The sequence below is a fragment of the Ctenopharyngodon idella genome, chromosome 16 (assembly GCF_019924925.1).
Source record: "Ctenopharyngodon idella isolate HZGC_01 chromosome 16, HZGC01, whole genome shotgun sequence".
Taxonomy (NCBI): domain Eukaryota; kingdom Metazoa; phylum Chordata; class Actinopteri; order Cypriniformes; family Xenocyprididae; genus Ctenopharyngodon; species Ctenopharyngodon idella.
This window is the reverse complement of record NC_067235.1, coordinates 29,037,520-29,060,554: the sequence shown is the minus strand read 5'-3', so window position 1 is coordinate 29,060,554 and position 23,035 is coordinate 29,037,520. Positions and strand designations below refer to the sequence as shown.

General features: G+C 37.6%; 1 protein-coding gene across 49 annotated transcripts in view; it reads left to right on the top strand.

The window, feature by feature from the left end:
• rims2a (regulating synaptic membrane exocytosis 2a) overlaps positions 1-23,035 on the top strand; it is a 201,347-nt gene that overhangs the window by 119,389 nt on the left and 58,923 nt on the right. For 21 of the 49 annotated variants that reach the window (XM_051864854.1, XM_051864852.1, XM_051864840.1 and 18 more), the window contains 7 exons: positions 2,761-2,829; positions 4,693-4,828; positions 6,627-6,692; positions 9,856-10,047; positions 11,417-11,526; positions 13,200-13,232; positions 22,012-22,044. In XM_051864854.1, the coding sequence (XP_051720814.1) occupies positions 2,761-2,829; positions 4,693-4,828; positions 6,627-6,692; positions 9,856-10,047; positions 11,417-11,526; positions 13,200-13,232; positions 22,012-22,044 (639 nt within the window). The remainder of the gene's footprint in view (positions 1-2,760; positions 2,830-4,692; positions 4,829-6,626; positions 6,693-9,855; positions 10,048-11,416; positions 11,527-13,199; positions 13,233-22,011; positions 22,045-23,035) is intronic. The other 28 variants (XM_051864865.1, XM_051864847.1, XM_051864879.1 and 25 more) reach the window with 10 other exon arrangements.

Sequence of the window (23,035 nt, the reverse complement as noted above, 5' to 3'; positions counted from 1 at the left end):
TGTATATCATTCTGTGGTAAATTCCATCATTCAACCCAGGCCGTTTCATTTTTTCCTCCCTTTATAGTTCCTAGTTCTGTGATTAATAATACATCTCTAAAAAAAAAGGTGTATTTTGTGTAACTCACCTGTGTGTGAAAAGTCTTTGAATTAGTTTAGTTTCTTCTCTTTTAAGAGTGACTGTTCTTGTTTTTGTTTTTTTGTTTCTTTGTTTGTTTTTCTTGTGGTTGCTGTGTGGTTTTGTACTTACAGCACCTGTATTTAATCATTCAAAGAGACAGAAGCAAAGAAAAATTCTCACAAATCACGTTCAGTCCAGTAATTTCAACACGTTTCAACATAATTAGGATATTATAAAGACTTCCCTTACATCGATTTACAATGACAACCATCACCTGAACCAACTGATCAACTTCTGGCTGCATAAGAAAAGTCTCACAAACTGTTTGAAACCCTGACAAAACAGAAAGACACAATGTAAAATGGGTCGCAAGAATACATCATGCGATTCTTTTTAAATTTGTGAATCTCTTTTGACACTTGAGTGCTTGATTTAGCGATTTAAAGAGAGGCTGATTTATAGACCAGAGAGCTGAAGGAGAAAAGAGGACAGGCTTATGAAAGAGAGAACGAAATGAGAGCAGGTTTATTGCTGGCTTGTCATCTGCGTTAAAGCACAAGGGTCTGTTTGGTGTGCGACAGACTGCAGGCTGGGTGTTCGTGCAGGCTGTAGTTCTGTGAACGCCGCACGGCAGATTAGCTTTCATTCTCGATCTGAACTGAGTGATGGAGGGGCCGCTTCAGAGTGTCAAACTCGGCAAACGTCAGCGCTATGGGCTGAGGGACGGCGTTCAGCTCGGTTTATTCCTCATGACTGAAGCAAAGGGAGCAGAAGATCCATTTTCTCACGTAATACAAAGCTCAGGCTGCCTCGTTCTTGTTTTGTGGATTTGGAAGCGAGAGAGAGATATCTGACTGACATGTTCAGTTATCTGTAAGTAGTCTGAAATAGACAGGTATTTTGAGTGCGGCTCTTTTACCGCTCGATACGAACGTCACAGAGGAAGATGAATGAACAGCCGTGTTTGTCAGTTCTGTTCCAAAACTTAGTGAGCTGCCTACCTAGACACTATTTAAGGAATGCTATGATGTTGTTATTGTTAACTAAAACTATTAAAAATCATTTTTGGTGATTGAAATAAAGAAAAGAAAATATATAATCAAATAAAAACTTTGCCTTGGCAACTAACTGATTTAAGTTAAAGTTGAATCACTAAAATTACAAAAACTAAAATTGAAATAAAAATTAATTCAAGCTATACATAAATATGTTTAAAGGAGACCTATTATGCCCCCTTTCACAAGATGTAATATAAGTCTCTGGTGTCCCCAGAATGCGTCTGTGAAGTTTCAGCTCAAAATACCCCACAGATCATTTATTATAGCTTGTCAAATTTGCCCCTATTTGGGTGTGAGCAAAAACATGCTGTTTTTGTGCGTGTCCCTTTAAATGCAAATGAGCTGCTGCTCCCGGCCCGCTTTCCAAAAGAGGGCGGAGCTTTAACAGCTCATGCTTCGGTTGCTCAACAGCAACAAAGATGGAGAATCTCACGCAGGCAAAATGAGGATTGTCAGTAACGGTGTTCAGCCTTACATTGTTCAAACCGGAGTCGGACACTGAAGGAGAGACCCAGGAAGAAGTTACAACTTTTAGAATGCAACTGAATGGTTAGTGGATCAATTTATGTAGTTGCTGTGAAGTTGATTCAACTCATCAACTAGCATGTGCCGTCATGTTAATCTTTTGTGCAAATTTAACGTTGAATTGACCCTCGTTTGTGAAGCAGTCCGCTGAAAAATGACATCACATTAGTAGTCTGTTTTGTGGGTGAGTCATAAGTAACACCGAAACATTTCTGTCAAACACAACTTCTGTTTATGCTAGCGTAAAGTAATAGAGCGTATGGAGGCTAAGGGAAAGCGCACGGAAAATGGAGCTGCCTGAACCGAAGAAACGCATTGCATTGCTTGAAAATACTTACATTTTCTTCATCTGCAGCTTTGCCTTGCTTGTGAAAACAAAATGGCGGTGCTGTGGGTGGAAATGTGCAGATTAAGGGGCAGTAATATTATAAAAAGATCCCCTTCCTGCGTCACTAGGGGAGTAAAATCTGAGCGACTAATTTTTTCACATGCTTGCAGAGAAAGGCTTGCCAAAACAAAGTTACTGGGTTGTCCTTTTTCATGTTTTCTGGGTTGGTAGATGCCCCAGGGACTGGATTATAGCACTTAAACACGTAAAAAGTCAGATTTCCCCTTTAAAAAAAAGAAAAGTCAGATGTCCCCTTCAAAAAATCAAAAACTAATAAAAATTACAGAAGCACCAAACAAACTAAAAACTTAAAAAACTTAAAAACTTAAACTTTTATAATAAAATGAAAATAAACAAGTTGTCTATCTATCTATCTATCTGTCTGATATCTATCTATCTCTGCTAACGCCAAACTAAATTCCATTAAGGCATGTCAGTTCACTCAGCTGTCATCTTGGGTACTCCCCAGTTAAGCAAACTCATGAGATTTTGAATAAGAGCTAGTAAATAAATATATGTTTATAGTGGTTTATAGAGCAGAAAACATCCTAACATCACATCTAACTACCTACAGCAGAATCCACATTCTCATAGAACGGCTGCATCACATGGCTCGCTACAGACCGTACCAACACTTGTCTCTCTGTGTCTCTGTCTTTCTCCTGTAGGGTCTCAGAGGATCAGTGACAGTGAGTTCTCAGACTATGACTGTGAAGATGGTGTTGGCGTCGTATCAGGTAAGATGTTAGCAGGAACACAGTGAAAATGACACCATCTGATGGAGGTGATGAAGATATTTACTGCTAAATCCGTTCAATATGAAGTCGCGACATCTCACAGAACCGTATTTATTTCCAAATGATGATAACTGGACACCACTTAAATGCAATGTGATGAGGTCATTTGAAAACAATGTAGCATACTACTGTTTAAAATGTTGCATAATGCAACCTGTTTCACTTACTACTAGCTGAATTCTGCGCAGTATCAGTGTTGTAATTGTAACCAAAATTAAAATTATTTAAATAAAAATTCTGTTAACTGAAATAAATATAAATGAAAATATAAGTTAAAAACTCCGACTTAAAAAACTTGAGATGAAAGTTAGAAATGTTGCCTTTGTCACATATATCATCCAACTATCATCTTGGAAATAAATAACTATTTTTAATTTTTAATCCACATCTGTGTTTAAATCTCTTAACTTTTAGCAGTTGAACTAAATAAATCAAGTAAGAGATGTGGGATACACATATTCCACACAAATGTTAATGTCCTGCTATGCACAGTATACAGTATTGCAGGATGTTATAGGTGTCTTCACCACTTATCAACCTAATACTGGTGCCAAAAATGTTCATCTCAGACGGGAAGGGAAAGCCTAAACAGGCTAGAAACACACACATCCATGCACCCTTTTTAAAATTCCAGCCATGTTCTTTGTGAGAGAGGGAAGCCCTCTCTCAGTCTCTCTCTCTCATTGATTTTGGCTCTGTCTCCGGGCCGGTTGTAAAGTGCTGATGCAGTGCATTCCGCCGGGAGGAGATGATTAACATTCAGAGGAATTATAGATCGTTGCTTTCCCTTCATGCGGTCTGTGCAGCTGTAGTTGTTTTGTGGCCCCTGTGTTTAGCAGCCGTTCATTTATTGCAGCATGACGCACTGGTGCCGATGCAGTCTCTGCGCTGGAGCACACGGAGGTCACATTCAGAATGAGGTTGTGCATATGTGTGTGTGTTCACAACAGACAGACCAAACTAATGTTGCTTGTACTGTAATAGATACAGTAGCTCTGTTCCAAAAGCTAGTGAGCTGCCTGGTTATAGGTGATGCAAAGATTATTACTGAAGGTAACCTTTTAATACCTTTATTCAGCAATGATGCATCAAATTCACCGAAAGTATCCTTTGTAGATAAAGCAGACACAAAATTATAAATAAATGCACTTATATTTAATGATTATAATTATTTATTTACTAAAAAATGACCCATTTTTTGTGGATGCTGCATATTTAGTATATTTATTTGAGTATTATACCATTAACAACATCAAAACATCAATTGTGAGTTCACAATAAAAAGTAAAATAAGCCGTCAGAGAGACAGAATTTCTCTCCTCAGACTTCTCTTTGATACATTGTTCTACCTTCAGCCTGTTTTAATGTGCGATACAGTCAGTTGAACATCAATCTTTTGTAATCATGCGAGGCACTGACCTTAGCGTGGCCACACTGAATGCTGGGTAATGAAATGCCATCAGGCTGAGTGCGCTGATGGCTCTTGCATGAGGAAAAAGTCATTATTCTGGTTTTGGTTGTGAAAGCCGTTTTCTGATTTAATGGGAGATAAGTTCAATCATGGCTGGAACATATAAGCAACTTTTACTGCAATTTAAGAACCAGTTATTGTGTAAACACACAGCAGCATACAATATATCATCTAAAACAGTGTTAAATAGATGGTCCAAAACAAGTAAACATTTTTCATGAAGGAATATACTTATTAAAGCATATTCAGATTGCTATTAGTAAATGGTTTAGAAGTTTTGCAATAGTCACAGATGATTAGTTCATTAATTTTTTCTCTTTTCTTTGTTACAGACTATAGAAATGGCAGGGACCTCCAGAGCTCCACTCTCTCTGTGCCTGAGCAGGTCTTATCGTCCAATCATTGCTCTCGGTCAGCCGACATCAACCGGGCGCGGTCACGGTCGCCCAGCATGCCCCCTTCTCAGAGGTATGACAGATCTCTCTGTTTTAACCTTTTCTGTTCTTAAATATCTGAACTGTGGTTTAAGGGTTTTGATTTTTCAGCGTATCAGTGAATCAATATCAATGATCATGCCCCTCTCAAACTTTGTTTTGGAGTCACAAAGCTCTATTATAACATATGTTTAGTTCACATGTATTTTGTAGAAGTTTTTTCCCTGAAGTCCATTTATAATATTAGACAAGTTTATTTATTTATTTGCTTAATTACTTTCTTACTTATGTTTAGTAAAATGGTAGATGGGGTTTCTAGCAAGCCTTGGCAATTTGGCATGGTAATAGAAATATACAATCACTGGCCACTTTATTAGGTACACCTTGCTAGTATAGGGTTGGGCCTCCAGAACTGCCTTAATTCTTCATGGAATAGATTCAACAAGGTGCTGGAAATATTCCTCAGAGATTTTGGTATATATTGACATGATCACATCACGCAGTTGCTGCAGATTTGTCAGCTGCACATCCATGATGCGAATTTCCCGTACCTCCGCGTCCCAAAGCTGCTCTATTGGATTGAGATCTGGTGACTGTGATTGAGCTTTGTGACATGATGGGTTATCCTGCTGGAAGTAGTCATCAGAAGATGAGTACACTGTGGTCATAAAGGGATGGACATGGTCAGCAACAATACTCAGGTAGGCTGTGGTGTTAAACGATGCTTAAGAGGCCCAAAGTGTGCCAAGAAAATATCCTCCACACCATTACACCACCAGCAGCAGCCTGAACCGTTGATACAAGGCAGGATGGATGTTATTTACGCCAAATTCTGACCCTACCATCTGAATGTTGAAGCAGAAATCGAGACTCATCAGACCAGGCAACGTTTTTCCAATCCTCTATTGTACAGTTTTGGTGAGACTGTGTAAGTTGTAGCCTCAGTTTCCTGTTCTTAGCTGACAGGAGCAGCGTGTGTGTCTTCTGCTGCTGTTGCCTATCTGCTTCAAGGTTGGACGTGTTGTGCGTTCAGAGATGCTCTTCTGCAGACCTCGGCTATTTGAGTTACTGTTGCCTTTCTATCAGCTTGAACTAGACTGGCCATTCTCTGACCTCTGGCATCAACAAGGCATTTTCACTCACAGAACTGCCGCTGACTGGATATTTTCTCTTTTTCGCACCATTCTCTTTAAACCCTAGAGACGGTTGTGCGTGAAAATCCCAGTACATCAGCAGTTTCTGAAATACTTAGACCAGCCCGTCTGGCACCAACAACCGTGCCACGTTCAAAGTCACTTAAATCAACTTTCTTACCCATTCTGATGCTCAGTTTGAAATTCAGCAGATCATCTTGACCTTGTCCACATGACTAAATGCATTGAGTTGCTGACATGTGATTGGCTGATTAGATATTTGCATTAATGTGCAGTTGAACAGGTGTACCTAAAAAATTGGCCGGTGAGTGTACATTTGCTTTAAAGGGGCTATATTTTGTAGCAGTTGTTTTTCCCTGAAGTTCACTTATAATGTAGACTATTAATAATAGTAATAATTATTATTATTATAATTTTTTATTCAGCTTAGTGTCATTATAGTGCAAGGAAATCCAGTTGGCCCCTTTAATTACACTGTTTTAAAATGACCTGTGCTCTTAAAGCAGTTGGATGTGTAAGGGTTGGTGTCATTGAACAGTAACCACATTTCTTCCACATGAAGAGTTTGGGTTCATCCCGCCATTATCAGCTCCAACAAAAACATGATCCTCTCTCTTCCCTCAAATCTTTCCATCTCTCTTCTGAAATTCCATCTATATTCTCTCCATCTGCCTGCAGTCATTTTCTCACCTTACCTCGAACCCGACACAGTCAGCCTCATGACAGTGAGCTGAAGGAACTCAGGTAGAGCCAATGCAGCCGACGTTCGTCCCCATTAACCTCCCTGCTAGAAGCCGCCACTAACAAACACATCAGGGTTTCTCAAGCCATGACTTCCTCTGAACTTTAACGAATCCGGGTTTTCAGTACTTTCATAATCATGATAAAATGCAGTTTGATACAGTTTTTTTGTTTAGTTGAAAACCTGCATTCTTGAGGGTCTCTGACATTGAGAAACCTTAATCCTCACAACCTCATGTTGACATTTTGACACTGACCACATGTGTACTGGTATAAAGACAAGACTCCTTAAGGTGCTAAATACCTTTTTTTTGTAGTTTGTTTTTGTTGCGGATGCAGCATCCACTCAGAATTGCAGTTTTGCATTAGCAGATTAATATGCCAATGCTGTGATGCTCAAATAAGCATAGAATTAGAAATATTAAGCAAAATACTTTAATGAAATGTTAATGTTTTGTTTTTCAATCAGTACTTTTCAGCGTTCAATGAATTATACTTGTAATTGAATATAAATGACTGTAGATTAAAGCACAAAAATAAACATAAAAATAAAGTAAAAAATGTAAAAAAAAAACATTTCTATATATATATATATATATATATATATATATATGAATAATATATATATTATGAACTGTAAAGCATTTTAGGCGTAAACTTTTTTTTTTTTTTTTTTTTTGATATTTGAAAAAATGACTTTTTATTTATCAATTCAACAGTTCACCGGTGATTTATTAATGTCAATATGACGTTTAATGACTAAAAAACTAGGAAACATGAAGATAAAGAAGGAGAAAAACAACAAGCTGAAAGAAGAGCACATGTATTTCCACATCCCTCTGTCCTAATGTACACCATCCCTGCAAATGTATATATTTCCCAAGAAAGGTTGGAGAATATATACACCATTATACCTAACAAGCTTCTGTCTTTGTAAGAATGGTGAGCTACTGTATGACTTTGACTCATTCCTAAAGCATCATCATCATTTTCTCACAAGGTCATCATAAAGAATCTGAGCACTCATTTTTTCAGCTAGCTCAGATTTTGTTTTAATAATCAGTGAAGAATGATGTAAAATGTGCATAAATACAGTACTTCACTATGAGTGTATTAATAGGATCGTAGTTTGCTATACATCGTTGTGTGTTTGTCTATAATCTCTAACTTGGTGTTTTGTGTAAAAAGTTGTCTAGCAGATGCATTAATCTGTAATGTTTTTATGATAAAACACTTAAAAAGATATTTTATATGATTAAATCTTGATGAAGTTTGTTTAATGCACAGTCAGTGTTGGTTTATGCGAGTCAGTTCCAAATATCTGGATCTTTTTGGCAGCCGTGGCAATAGCGTGTGTCCCATCAATCGGCAGGCTGTGGTCAGGTTACCGCGTCCTGCTGGGATGGCCCGTCATAGAAGTGTACAGTGACATAGAGGGGTACCGGTGCTGCAGTCTATTTGGGTCAGCCATTTATGGCCTGTCTAAAATGTTGGCAGCCTTTTTGTTTCAAGTTGAAGACATTATATGGGATGATATCCAACACTGAGAGCAACCCTGCTGCCCTGTCATGAGCTGGGCCCGTTTCACTACCGAACAACCCCAAAGTCTTCATCTTGACTTCTTAAAATGAAGTTTATTTTCTTAATCCATTTGCAAATAGCATTTCCTTGTTCAATGCATAAATCTCACTAAATTTAGAGACGTTTACAGTGTGTCTAAACTAGTGCTGTATAATCGTTTAATCGTGATTAATCGCATCTAACATAAAAGTTTGTGTGTGTATATATATATATATATATATGTATATATATATATATATATATATATATATATACACAAACTTTTGTTAATCGGTTTGAAAGCACGTCTAAACTAAGAAATAACTTTTTCCAAAAACAAGCGATAACAATGACAATGTGACAACAAATGACAACAAAGTGATCTTAAGGTATACTGTGACTAGTAGCTGCATTTCGTTCCAAGCATGATTGTTTTTTCTTTTGGAATTAAAGTTACGCAGTTCTATTTCACTGTTATTTTTTGACCTTTTGAAATATTACAGAATTATGATATGAAAACAGTTTTAGAAAGTGTTGTAATGCTAATAATATATTTCTTTGCATTCAAAATATACAGACACACACACAAAAAAAAATCCCAAATCCTTATTCTCTCTCATTAAGGGATAGGAATCATAAGGAAGGAATGCACAAGTTAATCAGTCCTAAAATAGCCAATTATTACAAAAATAATTTGCTTAAAACTACACAAAAATATTTTTTAATTTGAAAAAAAATTTAAGCTGCCATTTTAAAATGTTTAGTTTTAGTTTGAGTACTACTTTTAAGAAATCTTTTTTTCTTATTATTTGCATATTATTATTTATTATTTTTATTATTTTATTACTTGCATATTATTATTTCAGACAGTGTAGTCACTGCATGTATCTCAGTAATTATTTATACTGTGTTGTATAGTATATAATATTAATCAGTGTTCGGATGCTGGGCAACTTTTCATCACTACACGTGTTTCTGTGTTGTCTTGTGCATTATTGTGTGTTATTGTGTGTTACACTGTTAAAAAAAATGTATAGCAGTGTTGCTTCCAAAGGTATTTTTCTCATTCATTTTCTCCATAGGGATTTTTAAAAATTCATAAATAAATGATAATTGTAGGTCTGTCCTGAAAGGTTTGCATATTATCTCTGAAAATCTTTTTTTTTCTCTCTCTCTGGATAAAATGGATGGGATTTGTCCTTATGTAAAATTATGGGAATAATCTAAGAATACTCTTTCCTTCCACAGTTTTTAGTAATGAGATACATTTTGAATTTCTTTATTTGTTTGAAATAATTCTTGTTTATTTTTATGCTTCTGTGACTTGCTGGATTTCATAGTCTTAACTTCAACTAAATGATGCTGTTAGTGTATCTTTAAGTCTTATAAAATCAGCAACAAAACCAAATGAAAAGTGTATCATCCAGCATAGAACTGTTGGGCTAGACTCATACATCAGTTGCTTCCAAGTGCCAAAGACGACACAACTTAACTATGGACCTGTAGGAGTCTCTCAGCGCTGCTTCCTGAGACTCCATCAGCCTGACACAACCCACCTCTCCCACACTAAACACCGACCTGTTTCCCCCCAATCACGTTTCTCCAGGAATTACGGAGCACCAGACAGGCATGAGTATCACCACAGGTCCCGTTCAGCAGACCAGCGGGCCGCAATGGAGCGTCCCATGTACAGTCGCTCTCGCTCCACAGAGCGGCCGCCCGACGGCCCCCACATGAGATCTTCGATGCCCTCCCTGCCGTCAGGACACTCCGCGCCACCCTCCCCTGCCTTATCGAGGTGACCCAGATCAAAGCAGCCGCTCACCCCGCAAAACAGCCCTGACTAATCCAACAAAACACCCTTCATGTGTTGACAAAGATCCCCGGCATCCCCAACCAACCCTTTGATTTTTTCTGCCCCCTCTGCTGTTATATCTGCTCCATCTCATGATCCCTGTAGATGCACCAGATACGGTTCATTTCTTTTTACTGATTTGTTTTATACCAAAAACACTCCATACTTTTAGTGAGTGAGTGGTGTGGAATCTCCATTGGTTATCTCTATATTGTGATATTTAACTCATTTGTTTTTCCCTCATTTGGTTCTTTTGTCTTGAATACTAATATGTTTTGTTTGTCTTTGGTGATGGCGGAGAAAAGCGCACACTTCTCTTGCAGCATCACTGTGGAAGACTCACCTTCATGTGCCAAAGCATCAAGCATTTTGTCAAATGTAGTAAATGTGCGCACTTCTAATTCTTTGAGCGTTGTTACCATTAAACTCTACGTGTAAAGTACATATTTACAGAAGCCTCCGAGCAGGAATAATGTATGGAATAGATAAAAATAGATGGAAAAAAAAAAAGCAGCGCAACTGTTTGTTAACGTTTCTTGTGCAGCAAATCAGCATATTAGAATAATTTGTTAAGGATCATGTGACACTAAAGATTGGAGTAATGACAGAAATAAATGACATTTTAAAATATATTCAAACAGAAAATAGTTACTTTAAACTGTAATAATATTTCACAATATTACTGTTTTAACTGTATTTTTGATCAAATAAATGCAGCTTTGGTGAGCATAAGAGACTTAAAAAATCTTGCTGACCACAAACTTTTGAATTATTATTAGTGTATGACTTATATTTTAAGCTGGATTTCACCATGAAAATAGCTATAGAAGTTGACATGACATTAAAAACAAACATCATCTTTATTGGTACATATACCATAAGGTTTACCATATATTTACCTTATATTAGTTCTACCTTCATGATTATGCTAATAATTTTGTTTGAGTTTATACAAAATGCTGATGGACAACCATGTTTATTTATTGTTATTTTAATCCTCAGCATCATTCAAATGGATGTGCATGATTTTCCAGCACATGTATATGTGAAATATCATATATATGACTGACTGATCCCTTCATTTGCCTATTTTTTTTATAATGTATCATTTTCAACTGGTTTTTCATTTGCTGATGCTTCATAGAGCAACTCTGAAATCTCTTTTTCCTTTTTGTTTAATGTCCTTTAATGATACTTTTGATCAGCATTTCCTTGCTAGCACTGTCAGTGTTCAGGGTTATGCCTTGCATTATAGAAATAAGGTACATGCACAGAACAACAGTAATAATGGTGATTGTGTTTTGTGTACTAGGGCACATCCTCGTGGTGGATCAGTTCAGACCAGCCCCACTGGGACCCCTGTGAACAGCAGGAGAGGACGACAGCTACCACAACTGCCTCCGAAAGGGACGCTGGAAAGAAGTATGTTTGTTTTTCTGTGTAGCTCCTTTTTTTCGCCATTGTTGGCTCTTGCTCATGTTTATTTGAGAGGTGGGATTGCATAAATGACTGACTGCGGCAAATGTTGTGGTTTGCTATAGATACAGTCAGTAATGCACCAAATCCCAGTTATAGTAGTTACCTGTTCATTTCAATAGGGAAAATGAAGAAAAGTATACAATAAATTTGACTTTTTTAACTGTTGAAATAGGAATTTGAGCGAGGGGAAAAAATATACTTCTTTAATTATACTGTATAATGGTCACACTTTACAATAAGGTTCCATTTGTTAACATTAGTTAACTGCATAACAATAAAAGAAAAAATCTAAAGTGTTTATTAGTCTTAATGTTAATTTAAACATTTTCTAATACATTACTAAAATCAAAAGTTTTATCTGTTAATATTATTTAATGGACCTGAGCTGCTTTGAACTAACAATGAGCTGTTATGTTTTTATTAACTAATGTTAACAAAGATTAATAAATACTGTAAAAAAAATTAGTTAAAGGTGCAGTAAGCAATTTCTGAGAAACGCTGTTGAAACATACACGCCCCTACCCAAAAGGATCACACCCCTATCTTGATAGCTCCACCCCCAAATTCACAAACATGCTATGCAACACAGGCACCTCCCCCCTAATGAGTGTATACGCCCCTTACTGCTGATTGGCTACAAGTGTGTTTTAGTGCTTAGTCCAATCCACTTTCAACACCGTTTCTCAGAAATCGCTTACTGCACTTTTAACGCATCAGCTAGCATGGGACCTTATTGTAGTGTTACCTATAAAATATACTTTTTGTCAACATTCCAATATAATAGCATACATATAACCACAAATCTAACAGACATGTGTCCACCAAAGTGGTAAAACGCAGCACTCATCACTGTCACTTTTTACCCAGCCATCCAATCACAGTGGAGTAGGGGCGGGATCAATACCACACCGACTAACCGCCACATCCTGCTTGTACATTGTCAACAGACAACATTAACACGCACAACAATGGAACTAAATCATTTAAAGCAAGAGCCAGAAGAAATACTTTACATTGTATCAGCATTTTTATATTCAGAAACAAACTATCTGTGAAATCAGATACTGTGGATATTCCATATCATAAGCGTCTCAACTGAAAAAGCGCTAAAGCATTTTCCAATGCTTTGGTGGACACACAAAACTCTAATTTTGATTTTAAGATAGTAGGGAAAATCATATTTTGTTGCCAAATTTATTGGTTACTGTTGTCCACACAAGTTATTTGGGTAACTATGATAACAGTTTGTTTCCCCCACTGGTGGGCGGGGCCTTCTTGCTGATTGAATCTATCGAACTGGTGTAACTGGTTTGACAACAAAGCTTGTCATTTCAGTAAATGATAAACCATATTAACTGCATTTAGTTCTTTAGGAAAGGTTTGAAAAGCAGAAGTGTTTCGAGTGTGAATTGTTGTCGTTTTTCAGGGATTGTTACACATTATCACAACATTGCACTGTTCCATTACCCCATTGGCTAAATATGACACAGTTTGGGTGCCAGTCACTTCCTGTGGTTATATTTGAGTGTGTGATACACACATGGTCATGTAAATGACATGTGTGGTTTAGTTGTGCATGTGCGCTCTGATGTTTCCCTCTCTCATTCCTCTCTCAGAAGATGGAGATGAAGAACTTGAGCCTTGTCCAGGTGTGTAACACCGTCTGTGAAGGTTTAATCTGTCAGAAAGATCTTCTGATTGAATTAAACCTTTCTGCAATGGTCTTGAGCTGATATTTCCTCTATAGACGGGTCTAGAATCAACCTCAGCTTATAGAGCTTTTTGGACGTCAGATTTCCTTTTCATTTTGGAAGCATCAAATGCTCCGTCAGAGCTTTCTCTAAAAGAGGTTATAAAGCCAGGTCCATTGCAAGCTCTTCGTGTTTATGTCATAAACAATGGTAGTTTTTCCTTTTTTCCATTGTCTTACTGTAACTGTGATCGTGTAATGTTGTGATGATAAAGGATTTTCCAAATGTATTTTTGTTTTCCCAGTGACTTTTGTTTTGTTTTAAAAGAAGTCACAGTATTTTTGTCTTGTCCAAATCGCTGGTTGAATTTACAGACCTGTTGTTCTGTTTTGCAAACAACGTTGCTCAAATGTTGTTGTAAAATATTATTCATGTGGAGTCATCATTTAAATCAATTTGTCTCAGATTATTTTGGAGAAATTCGAATAGACTGGCAGTCTTTGACATACAGTAAAAGTATAGAGCTGTGAATATGAATACTTGAGACAGTTTGACACATGTAATCTCTTCTGAAACTCTAGAGGAGACTCGTGTGAGATTACTGGGTTTTTTTCTCAGGACAAAATCTAAGAAGCACGAGTCTTTCGAAAAATGTCAGTCTTCAGTTACTTCTTTCATTGAATTGTCTAGTGACTTACAGTACATTAACTGTTAAATCCTCACTGTTAAATCCAAACTGTGATGTTTGTGTTTCCTGCTGAACTCCAGAAGACGGATGGATGGATGGATGGATGGATGGATGGTGGGTGGGTTGTTTGGATGGATGGATGGATGGATGGTGGGTGGGTGGGTTGTTTGTGTGGGTTGTTTGGGTGGTGGGTGGGTGGGTGGGTTGTTTGGGTGGATGGTGGATTGTTGGATGGATGGATGGATGGATGGGTGGGTGGTGGGTGGGAGGGTTGTTTGGATGAATGGATGAATGGATGGATGGATGGTTGGATGGATGGTGGATGGGATGGTGGATGGGTGGGTGGGTTGTATGGATGGATGGATGGATGGTTGGTTGGATAGATGGTTGGTTGGTTGGTTGGTTGGATGGGTGGGTGGAAGGATGGTGGATGGATGGGATGGTGGTGGGGTGGGTGGGATTGATGGATGGATGGATAGTTGGGTGGGTGGGTGGGTTGGTGGATGGTGGTTGAATGGGATGGTGGGGTGGTGGGATGGATGGATGGTTTGTTGGTTGGTTGGGTGGATGGATGGTGGATGGATGGGATGGTGGGGGATGGGATGGATGGTTGGTTGGTTGGTTGGGTGGTTGGATGAATGGGTGGGTGGGTGGGATGGATGGATGGATGGTAGGCAGGCAGATAATAGATAGATAGATCCTTGATGAATAAAAATATTTATTTATTTTAAAAATAAATTGTGTAAAATAAACCCAACTGTGTTATGTATAAACTGAGCCTGAACAGAAGTGTATATTATAGAAATCAGCTACTTAGAACCATGACATCTGAGCTGATTTAGGGTCAGTTCATACTTTAAGTTTGTGTCAGGTTCAGGTTTGAAAATGAAAAATCGGTTGTACACACACGTACAAGCACAAACAGTTTCCAACCGATTGCACTTCCTCCACTCCCATCTGCCACATCCGTTGTATTTGTCACAAGATCTGGTCTATTGGGAGTGTGTGTGTGTGTCTGCCACCTTCCCAGCATCCATCTCTGCTTTCTGTCCATCTGATATTTACTCTACATCAGCTGTTTGAAATACACTCTCATTCTTTTTTCATATGACACTCAAAATGAGTGTACAGGAGGATTTATTAGAAGTTTGACTTATATTTTGTGCATTTGTAGGAATTTTAGCACTGTTTTACTCCATTGCTCCTGTTGTTATTTTAAAGCGTATGAGATGAGGCCTAACGGCCCAGCCGTAAATGGGAGGAAAGGCAAGTCTCTCCAGGCGTGTGTTTGCAGTGTAGCTTTGCAGTATTTTTCTCTTTATTTTCTTTTCTGAGGGGACATTTCAGGGGCTGAGGGGCTGGGCAATATATCAAATAATCATAATATATTTGCATTTGATTTTAAAGTCACTATGAAATTACTCTGCATATAGTTTATATTTAGATTCACCAAGTTTGATTTATTTTTGTTATTCAGTATTGTCACATTTTTATTAATTAAAATGTTATATTTTATTTTTTATAATATTATTTTTAAGTACATTTTTACTGTATTTTACACACGTGTATGGCCACTTTATTTAGCTATATCGCCCAGTCCTTTAAAATGTCTTGTCTTTTCTTAAAACTATTGTCATTGAAGGATTGATGCGTCACGAATCTTGCATGGATGAGTCGGTTTCTCTCTCTGTTTCTAGGTCAATCTCTCCCTCTTCACATCTCTCATATATCTCTCTTGAGTGGGTTGTCAGTGTTTTAATGTGTTTTGCTGTGAATAATGAGGGACATCTAAAGACGTCTTAAATTAAATTTGGATTGTGTTGCATTAAAATCGAATTTTGTCTGCATAAATGTTTTGCTCTGAGCTGTATACAGCCAGATAAATGTTCAGCCTTTTCTGTTTAAAGCCACTTTTAGATGTTAAAAACACATTGTTTTGTTCTATACTCTTTCTACAGAGTGGAATTATTGAGATGTTATATAATTTCATATTTTAATATAAGTGTAAATCAGTCGGTTCCACAGATAGCAGGATGCAGTTACAGATTTTGACCAGCAGATGGAGCACAATCATGTGTAGAAAGGAGCTGTTCACTTCTTCAGTGCTGAAGTATCTTAGAATTATTCCCAGAATTGTTCCGTCTACCTCCCCAAATTTATTCACTGTTTTTGCAAAGATAAAATATAGACGCATGCAGACTGTATTTTTGGAACAAACACTGATGTGTGAACTGTACAGTGGCCTCAAAAAATATTTGAATATCTAAGCCAGTCTCAAGGTATTGCATTAGACACAAAATATCAAACCAAGTGGCATTTATTTAAAATAAAAAAAGCACACATTTTAAGTGAACTTAAAAGTTTGAAGGAGAGAAGAATGACAAGACGTGTTTGGTCACGTAAGCCGCAATTAATATTGTCTAAATGACTTAAGTGTTCAAATAGGTTTTGAGGCCACTGTACCAATCCCTTACTTTCTCTGACACGCTACACGTCTTCTCGAGCCGTATGTTAACGCTGCCTGTGTCTCTGTGTTAATTACCTGCATGATAAGAGGTGACATGGGAGGACCAGCAGAGCTCAGTGGTCAGTGCTGGTCACTCATCTAACGGCCATCAGGAGGAGACACACATCGCTGCTCAGACAGGTTTGACCTCTGACCTCTCTGACCTTGACCCTGTGTGCTCTTTCCTCTGAATGATTTTGAGCTCTGACTTTAAAGGAATAGTTCACCTAAAAATAAAAATTCTGACCTCATTTACTCATTCACCCTAAATTTGTTCTAAACCTGTATGAGTTTCTGTCTTCTGTGAGACACAAAAGAAAATATTTTAAAGAATGTCGATAACCAAACATTTTCTGGTCCCCATTGACTTCCATAGTATTTTTTTTTTTCATACTATGGAAGTCAATGAGGACATTTTATCTTGTCTTTCAAGAGGCATCATAAAGGCAATTTATTCATTCGTTAGTTTTAGTAAAAGAACATATACCTTTCAAATGTTTGGGATCGGTTTTGAAAGAAGTTTTTATGCTCATTAAGTCTACATTTAAAGGTACAGTAAGCCATTTCTGAGAAACGCTGCTGAAAGTGGATCGGACCGAGCACCACAACACACTTGTAGCCAATCAGCAGTAGGGGGCGTGTCCACTCGTGATGGGGGAGGAGAGAGAGTGAGCAAGAGGGAGATTTGAAGAAAGACTGTAGAGAGAGAGATGGCTGAGAGACATTACAAAAGAGAAAAGGTTATGATCAGGCATGAGCTTTAGCACCCGCGTTAATATTAGAAAAGCTTTCCAGCACTGGAGAGACCTAAGCAGGAAGGCCTGAAAATAGACGCCGAGATAGCAGCCATATCACCCTGTAGCCCAAGACTGATTGCCTACTGAAGCTAAGCAGGGCTGAGCCTGGTTAGTACCTGGATGAGAGACCTCCTGGGAAAACCAGGTAGCTGCTGGAAGAGGTGTTATTGAGGCCAGCAGGGGGTGCTCACCCTGTCGTCTGTGTGGGTCTTAATGCCCCAGTATAGTGACGGGGACACTGTACTGTAACAAGCACCGTCCTTCGGATGAGACGTTAAACCGAGGTCCTGACTCTTCGTGGTCATTAAATATCTCATGCCACTTCTCGTAAAAGAGTAGGGGTGTAACCTCGGTATCCTGGCCAAATTCCCTCCATTGGCCCTTACCAATCATGGCCTCCTAATAATCCCCATCCATTGAATTGGCTCTATCACTCTCTCTCCTCTCCACCTACAGCTGGTGTGTGGTGAGCGCACTGGCGCCATTGTACTGTGGCTGCCGTTGCATTATCCAAGTGGATGCTGCGCACTGGTGGTGGATGAGGAGAGACCCCTGATATGATTGTAAAGCACTTTGGGTGTACAGTAGTACATATGAAAGCGCTGTATAAATGCCTCATTCATTCATTGCGTTGTTTCTGCTCCGTACATGAGTATCATTGGTTTAGCTGTTTCACAGAACCAAGATATGCTAATTTTAGCTATAGTAACAAGACAGTTTTGAGTGTCACAAGCATTATTCTGCTTCACTTCAGCTATGATAAAGAGACATCCACTTTTGCATTTTGTGTTTGTGCATTTTAGGGGCGGAGCAATGAAGCGAGGGGTGTGTTTGTTTGGAAGGATTTTAAATATCAACAGTGTTTCTCAGAAATCGCCTACTGCAACTGCATTTAATAAAAATCATTAAAAACAGTAATATTTTAAAATGTAATTTAAAATGTTCACATTTTTATTTGAAATAGTACAGATTTTACAATGTTCCAAAAAAAAAACAAATCTTACTAATCAGAAACTTACTATGCAAAAGTTTTGCATAGTAAGATTCGAAAGACATCAAATCATACTGATGATTCAAAATGATTCTGTTTCGAAGCCCTCGAATCACCACAGTCTGGTGATGCTTGCTAGACATGGTGTAAATGCAATGAAAACTTGCATAAAACGTGCATAAAAACACCTTTTACAAACCCCATGATCATATAATGCCATTAAATATGAAGTGTCTGTATAATATGTGTTATTTTATTAAACTGCAGGTATTGTTTTATGTAGAGCTTGGTTAATCAGGCCAATAAGACACTATAAACTAAAACTCATCCTTTTTATTATAAACATGTTTTTCAAATGTCTACAAATTACAAACTTAAAAAAAAACAAAAAACAACAGTAACACTTTACAATAAGGTTCATTGGTTAACAACATTAGTTAACATGAACTAATAATGAACTGCACTTCTACAGCATTTATTAATCTTTGTTAATGTTAATTTCAACATTTACTAATACATTATTAAAATCTTGTTAACATTAGTTAATGCACTGTGAACTAACATGAACAAACAATGAACTGTATTTTCATTAACTAACGTTAACTAAGATTAGTAAATACAGTAACAAATGTATTGCTCGTGGTTAGTTCATGTTAGTTGATACATTAACTAATGTTTAACTAATGAACCTTATTGTAAAGTGTTACCAAAAAAAAACAACATATAGACATTGGTTCGTGGGTTCACAGAGATCATCGCCCCCTAGCGGCGAACGATTTAAATTTAGAAACTTTTTAAAATGGTTTTACTGTAACAAAGCCTTGTTTACCGAAATCACATGACTTTGCTCGAATAACTGGCTTGAGTCAAATGATTCGCAAAAGTTTCACGAAGCGTGTTTTTTCGAACACGCCCATCACTAGTACACATGCTCTCTTTATGTGGGTTTTCATTGTGCGTTCACCTTGTACAATCAGACCTCATTCAAAAAAAGAAATGCTCATGATTTCAACAGCATATCATTAAACTACACGTGAGATGTTCATCTCCACTTTGTGCACAAAGCTGACGGAAATTATAGAGCTGTGTATGATGAATACAGCTTCAGACGAGTACATCACTGTATTGAATGTTTTACTGAGCTAAACGCAGACGAGACGACAGTGAAACGAGTGTGACACCGCAAGACATTGTTTCTCTTGCTCTGAGGATCTGGATCCTGAATAGCTCTCTGATGAGACGGTTGTGTGCGTGTGTGTGTGTGTGTGGGTGGGTGGGGTTAATAGGGTCCGTATCAGGTCTGGCTAATGAATGTCCCATCAGTGCAGCCGTCTGTGTGGAATGGGATCATCTTGTGGGTGATTAATGCATGAGAAATGTGCTTGGGTACACAAGATCATGGACGCAGGGTCGTTGCGTGATTAATGCGGTGGCGAATCAAAGCACGGCTCAAGAGAACAATGAAGAACAGAGAAAAAACAAGCCGTATCAGCAGATTGTGTTCTCTGTGAAGAAGACACAGATAAAGAATTTAAATATGGAGAGGAGGAGGAGGGTGTCCAATTAGTGCAATACAGTGTCCTTAGACGCCAGCATCATTATATAAGACTCCAAACAGGCATTGAACAAATGATCTAAAAGAGGATGCTGGGAGATCAGTGAGAATTAGGGCTAAACTGAAGGATGAGCAGGACACCTTTCAGTGAGTGAATTAGAGATGGGCGAAGTGAACGGTGATTGTCTGACTAGTCAGTTTGTGAGATCAGCTAGTGTTTTTTTTTAGCTTTAGTACTTTTAGTGACATTCTTTCATTTAGACTTTGCTTTGGATAGTTTTGGCATGCTAACAATAAATGGGTGTTCAAACCAAAGACTTTAGATATACAAAGACGGTGCACTCATATTACCATGAATGGGAGAAAGTGCAACGTGCAATATGTCAGAATAAGCCCCGCCTTCTAAATAAAAGAGCCAATCGGCAATTGGTAAAGTCATTGCGTCACTGCAACTGCCGTTAGAAGCTCTGTTTGCTATTGAAACTGTGTTCTGAGATGCTCACTTATGACTCCACATTTTTGGCATGATTTGAGCGTTTAGAAACAAAATTTATGAGACAGTTGTTATCAGATTATATTAGTGATTTCAAATATGAATTTAAACATAAGATTGGTGAACAGCTTTGGAGAATTTGATGTTTCCACATACAGAGATAGGAGCTGTACTTGCATGACTGAAATAGCTGCCCGAGATGTGATCTCATGTGAAATGACAGGCCTTAAATGGATACTTCACCGAAAAATAAAAATTCTGTCATCTTTTACTCACCCAAATTTGTATGAATTTCTTTCTTCTGCTAAACACAAAAAGAGATATTTTGAAGAATATGGATAACCAAACAGTTGATGAGCCCCATTGACTTCCATAGTATTTTTTCCATATTGGGGAAGTCAGTGGGCCCATCAACTGTTTGGTTATCCATATTCTTCAAAATATCTCTTTTTGTGTTTAGCAGAAGAAAGAAATTCATACAAATTTGATGTAAGTAAGTGAGTAAATGATGACAGAATTTTCATTTTTGGGTGAACTAACCCTTTAAAGGGACTTTGGTTCAAACTGACAGCAGTTTCAGTCAGAGTTCATCGTTTAAGGTGAAATGAGTTACTTGCAGCTGTTGCTGATGTGATGTGGGTGTATCAAAATTTAACTTAATAAAACTTGTGGCCATTTAGAGATTTATCATTCACTATGTTATGCATGGCTGTGAATGATACAAATGGTAGATGAACTCAGTGGCTGTCAACGATAAAATTGTTGTGTGTAGAGGGGCTTTTGGCTTTGTGTTTTGTATACTTCCTTTCAAAGTTTGGGGTCGGTAAGATTTTTAAATGTTTTTGAAAGAAGTCTCTTATGCTCACCATTGTTGCATTATTTGTTAAAACACATTAATATTGTGAAATATTCTTACTGTTTAAAATAACTGTTTTCTATTTAAATATATGTTAAAATATAATTTATTCTTGTGATCAAAGCTGAATTTTCAGCATCATTACTCCAGTCTTCAGTGTCACATGATTCTTCAGAAATCATTCTAATATGCTGATTTGATATTATTTAATGCATCCTTGCTGAATAAAAGTATTAATTTCTTACTGACCTCAAACTTACTGACCCACAAAATTTTCAGTAAATGTACACTAATATTGTTATTGTGCTCAGATATTGTATCTGTCAGTGTTGTGTTTAGCAACCTTATGTCTCTAAAAACACATCTGATTTGGTGTCAGGACCTGGCGCAAATGATGCAGCAGGTTATTTCTCTTCAGGGTTTGTGGAGACTGTCCTCCTCCTCCTCTTTCTTCTATTCTTTTTTCTTTCCACAGGTCTTTTATTTTAAATTCATTCCCGTCTGCATGTTCTATTAACATTCCTCTAGTGTTTCAGGGTTTGTTTTTAAGCAGGACTGGCTGCGCTTGATGTTTTTCCTCTGAACTGTGATTTATTTTTCTTTTCTTTCTGTATCATAGAACTTGAAACATGTGTTTGAGGTTTTATCTGCTTGTTGTGTCTTGTATTTCCCCCCCTATATTTTATGTTGTTGGTGTTGGTGTTGTTGTTGTTGTTGTTGTGTTCCCTCCCATGTGTTTTTGCCCCTGGTTTCTCCTCCTGTCTTTCTGCACACCTCCTCTCACACCCCTCTCCTCTGTCTGTCTGTCCATTTTTGTGATGTGACCCCTTCCCCCTAACCCCCTCTTCCAGAAGACACGGACTTCCCCCGTCAGACAAACTCAGGTCTGTCCTTTCTTCTGCTTTGCTTTTCTCGTCTTCCTCCATGCCGTGTCCCAGCTCCTCTCTGTTTGTCGCACTCCAGTTCATTCACCCTGCTGGAAGAACCACAGCATACTGGCTTAAAGGATATAGATTGATTGATTGAGCATCTAGACAATCTTAAGGCCCGTTCACACCAAGAGCGATGACTATAAAGATAACTATAACAATAACTATATTAGCATCCACACCAGCTGACGATATTGTTCTTTTTATTGTAAGCGTGCACTGCAGTTCTGTCATCTGCTGCTCTAACCGCTCAAGCTCTTTGAAGTCTGGTGGATTCTGATTGGCTCTCAATGTTTTTATCATTCATCAGCTGAAAAAAAAAAAAAAAAAAAAGAATCGTTCTGAAAGTGATTACAACGATATTGTTTCTCTGTACCGTTATCATTACAGTTATGATGTGGACTCTGCTATTCTTTTATATTTAGAAAGATTTTTAGAACTATATTTTTATCGTTATAATTATCATCCTTGGTGTGAACGGGCCTTTAGACTACCTAAAGACTAGTTTTGACAAGCTTGAAACCATCAGAAGCTGTTTTTATATGGATATTCCAGCAGGTCAGACTGAAATATGCTTTGCAATGTAATTAATAAACAGTAAATATCAAGGTTGATCTCACAAAGAAAATGCCTTTTTTTTTTCACCCCAATTTAAAAGAGAGAAAAAAAGTATTTCAGCAATGTGTCACAGGGGACAAATGTGTCAATGTGTCAAATCTTAATGATTGAAGAATTGGCTTTATTTTCTTAAAGCAAATTATAATAATACAAGAAATATTATATTATATTATATATATATATATATATATATATATATAATAACAGGGACCTAATTTGTTACAATGTTGCATTTTTTTCTTGGTTCGGTTCGCTTTCACAAGGCAGCATTTCAAAGCATACCAAAATGTGTTTATGCAAGTATATATCAAGTCAAGTCAAATCACTT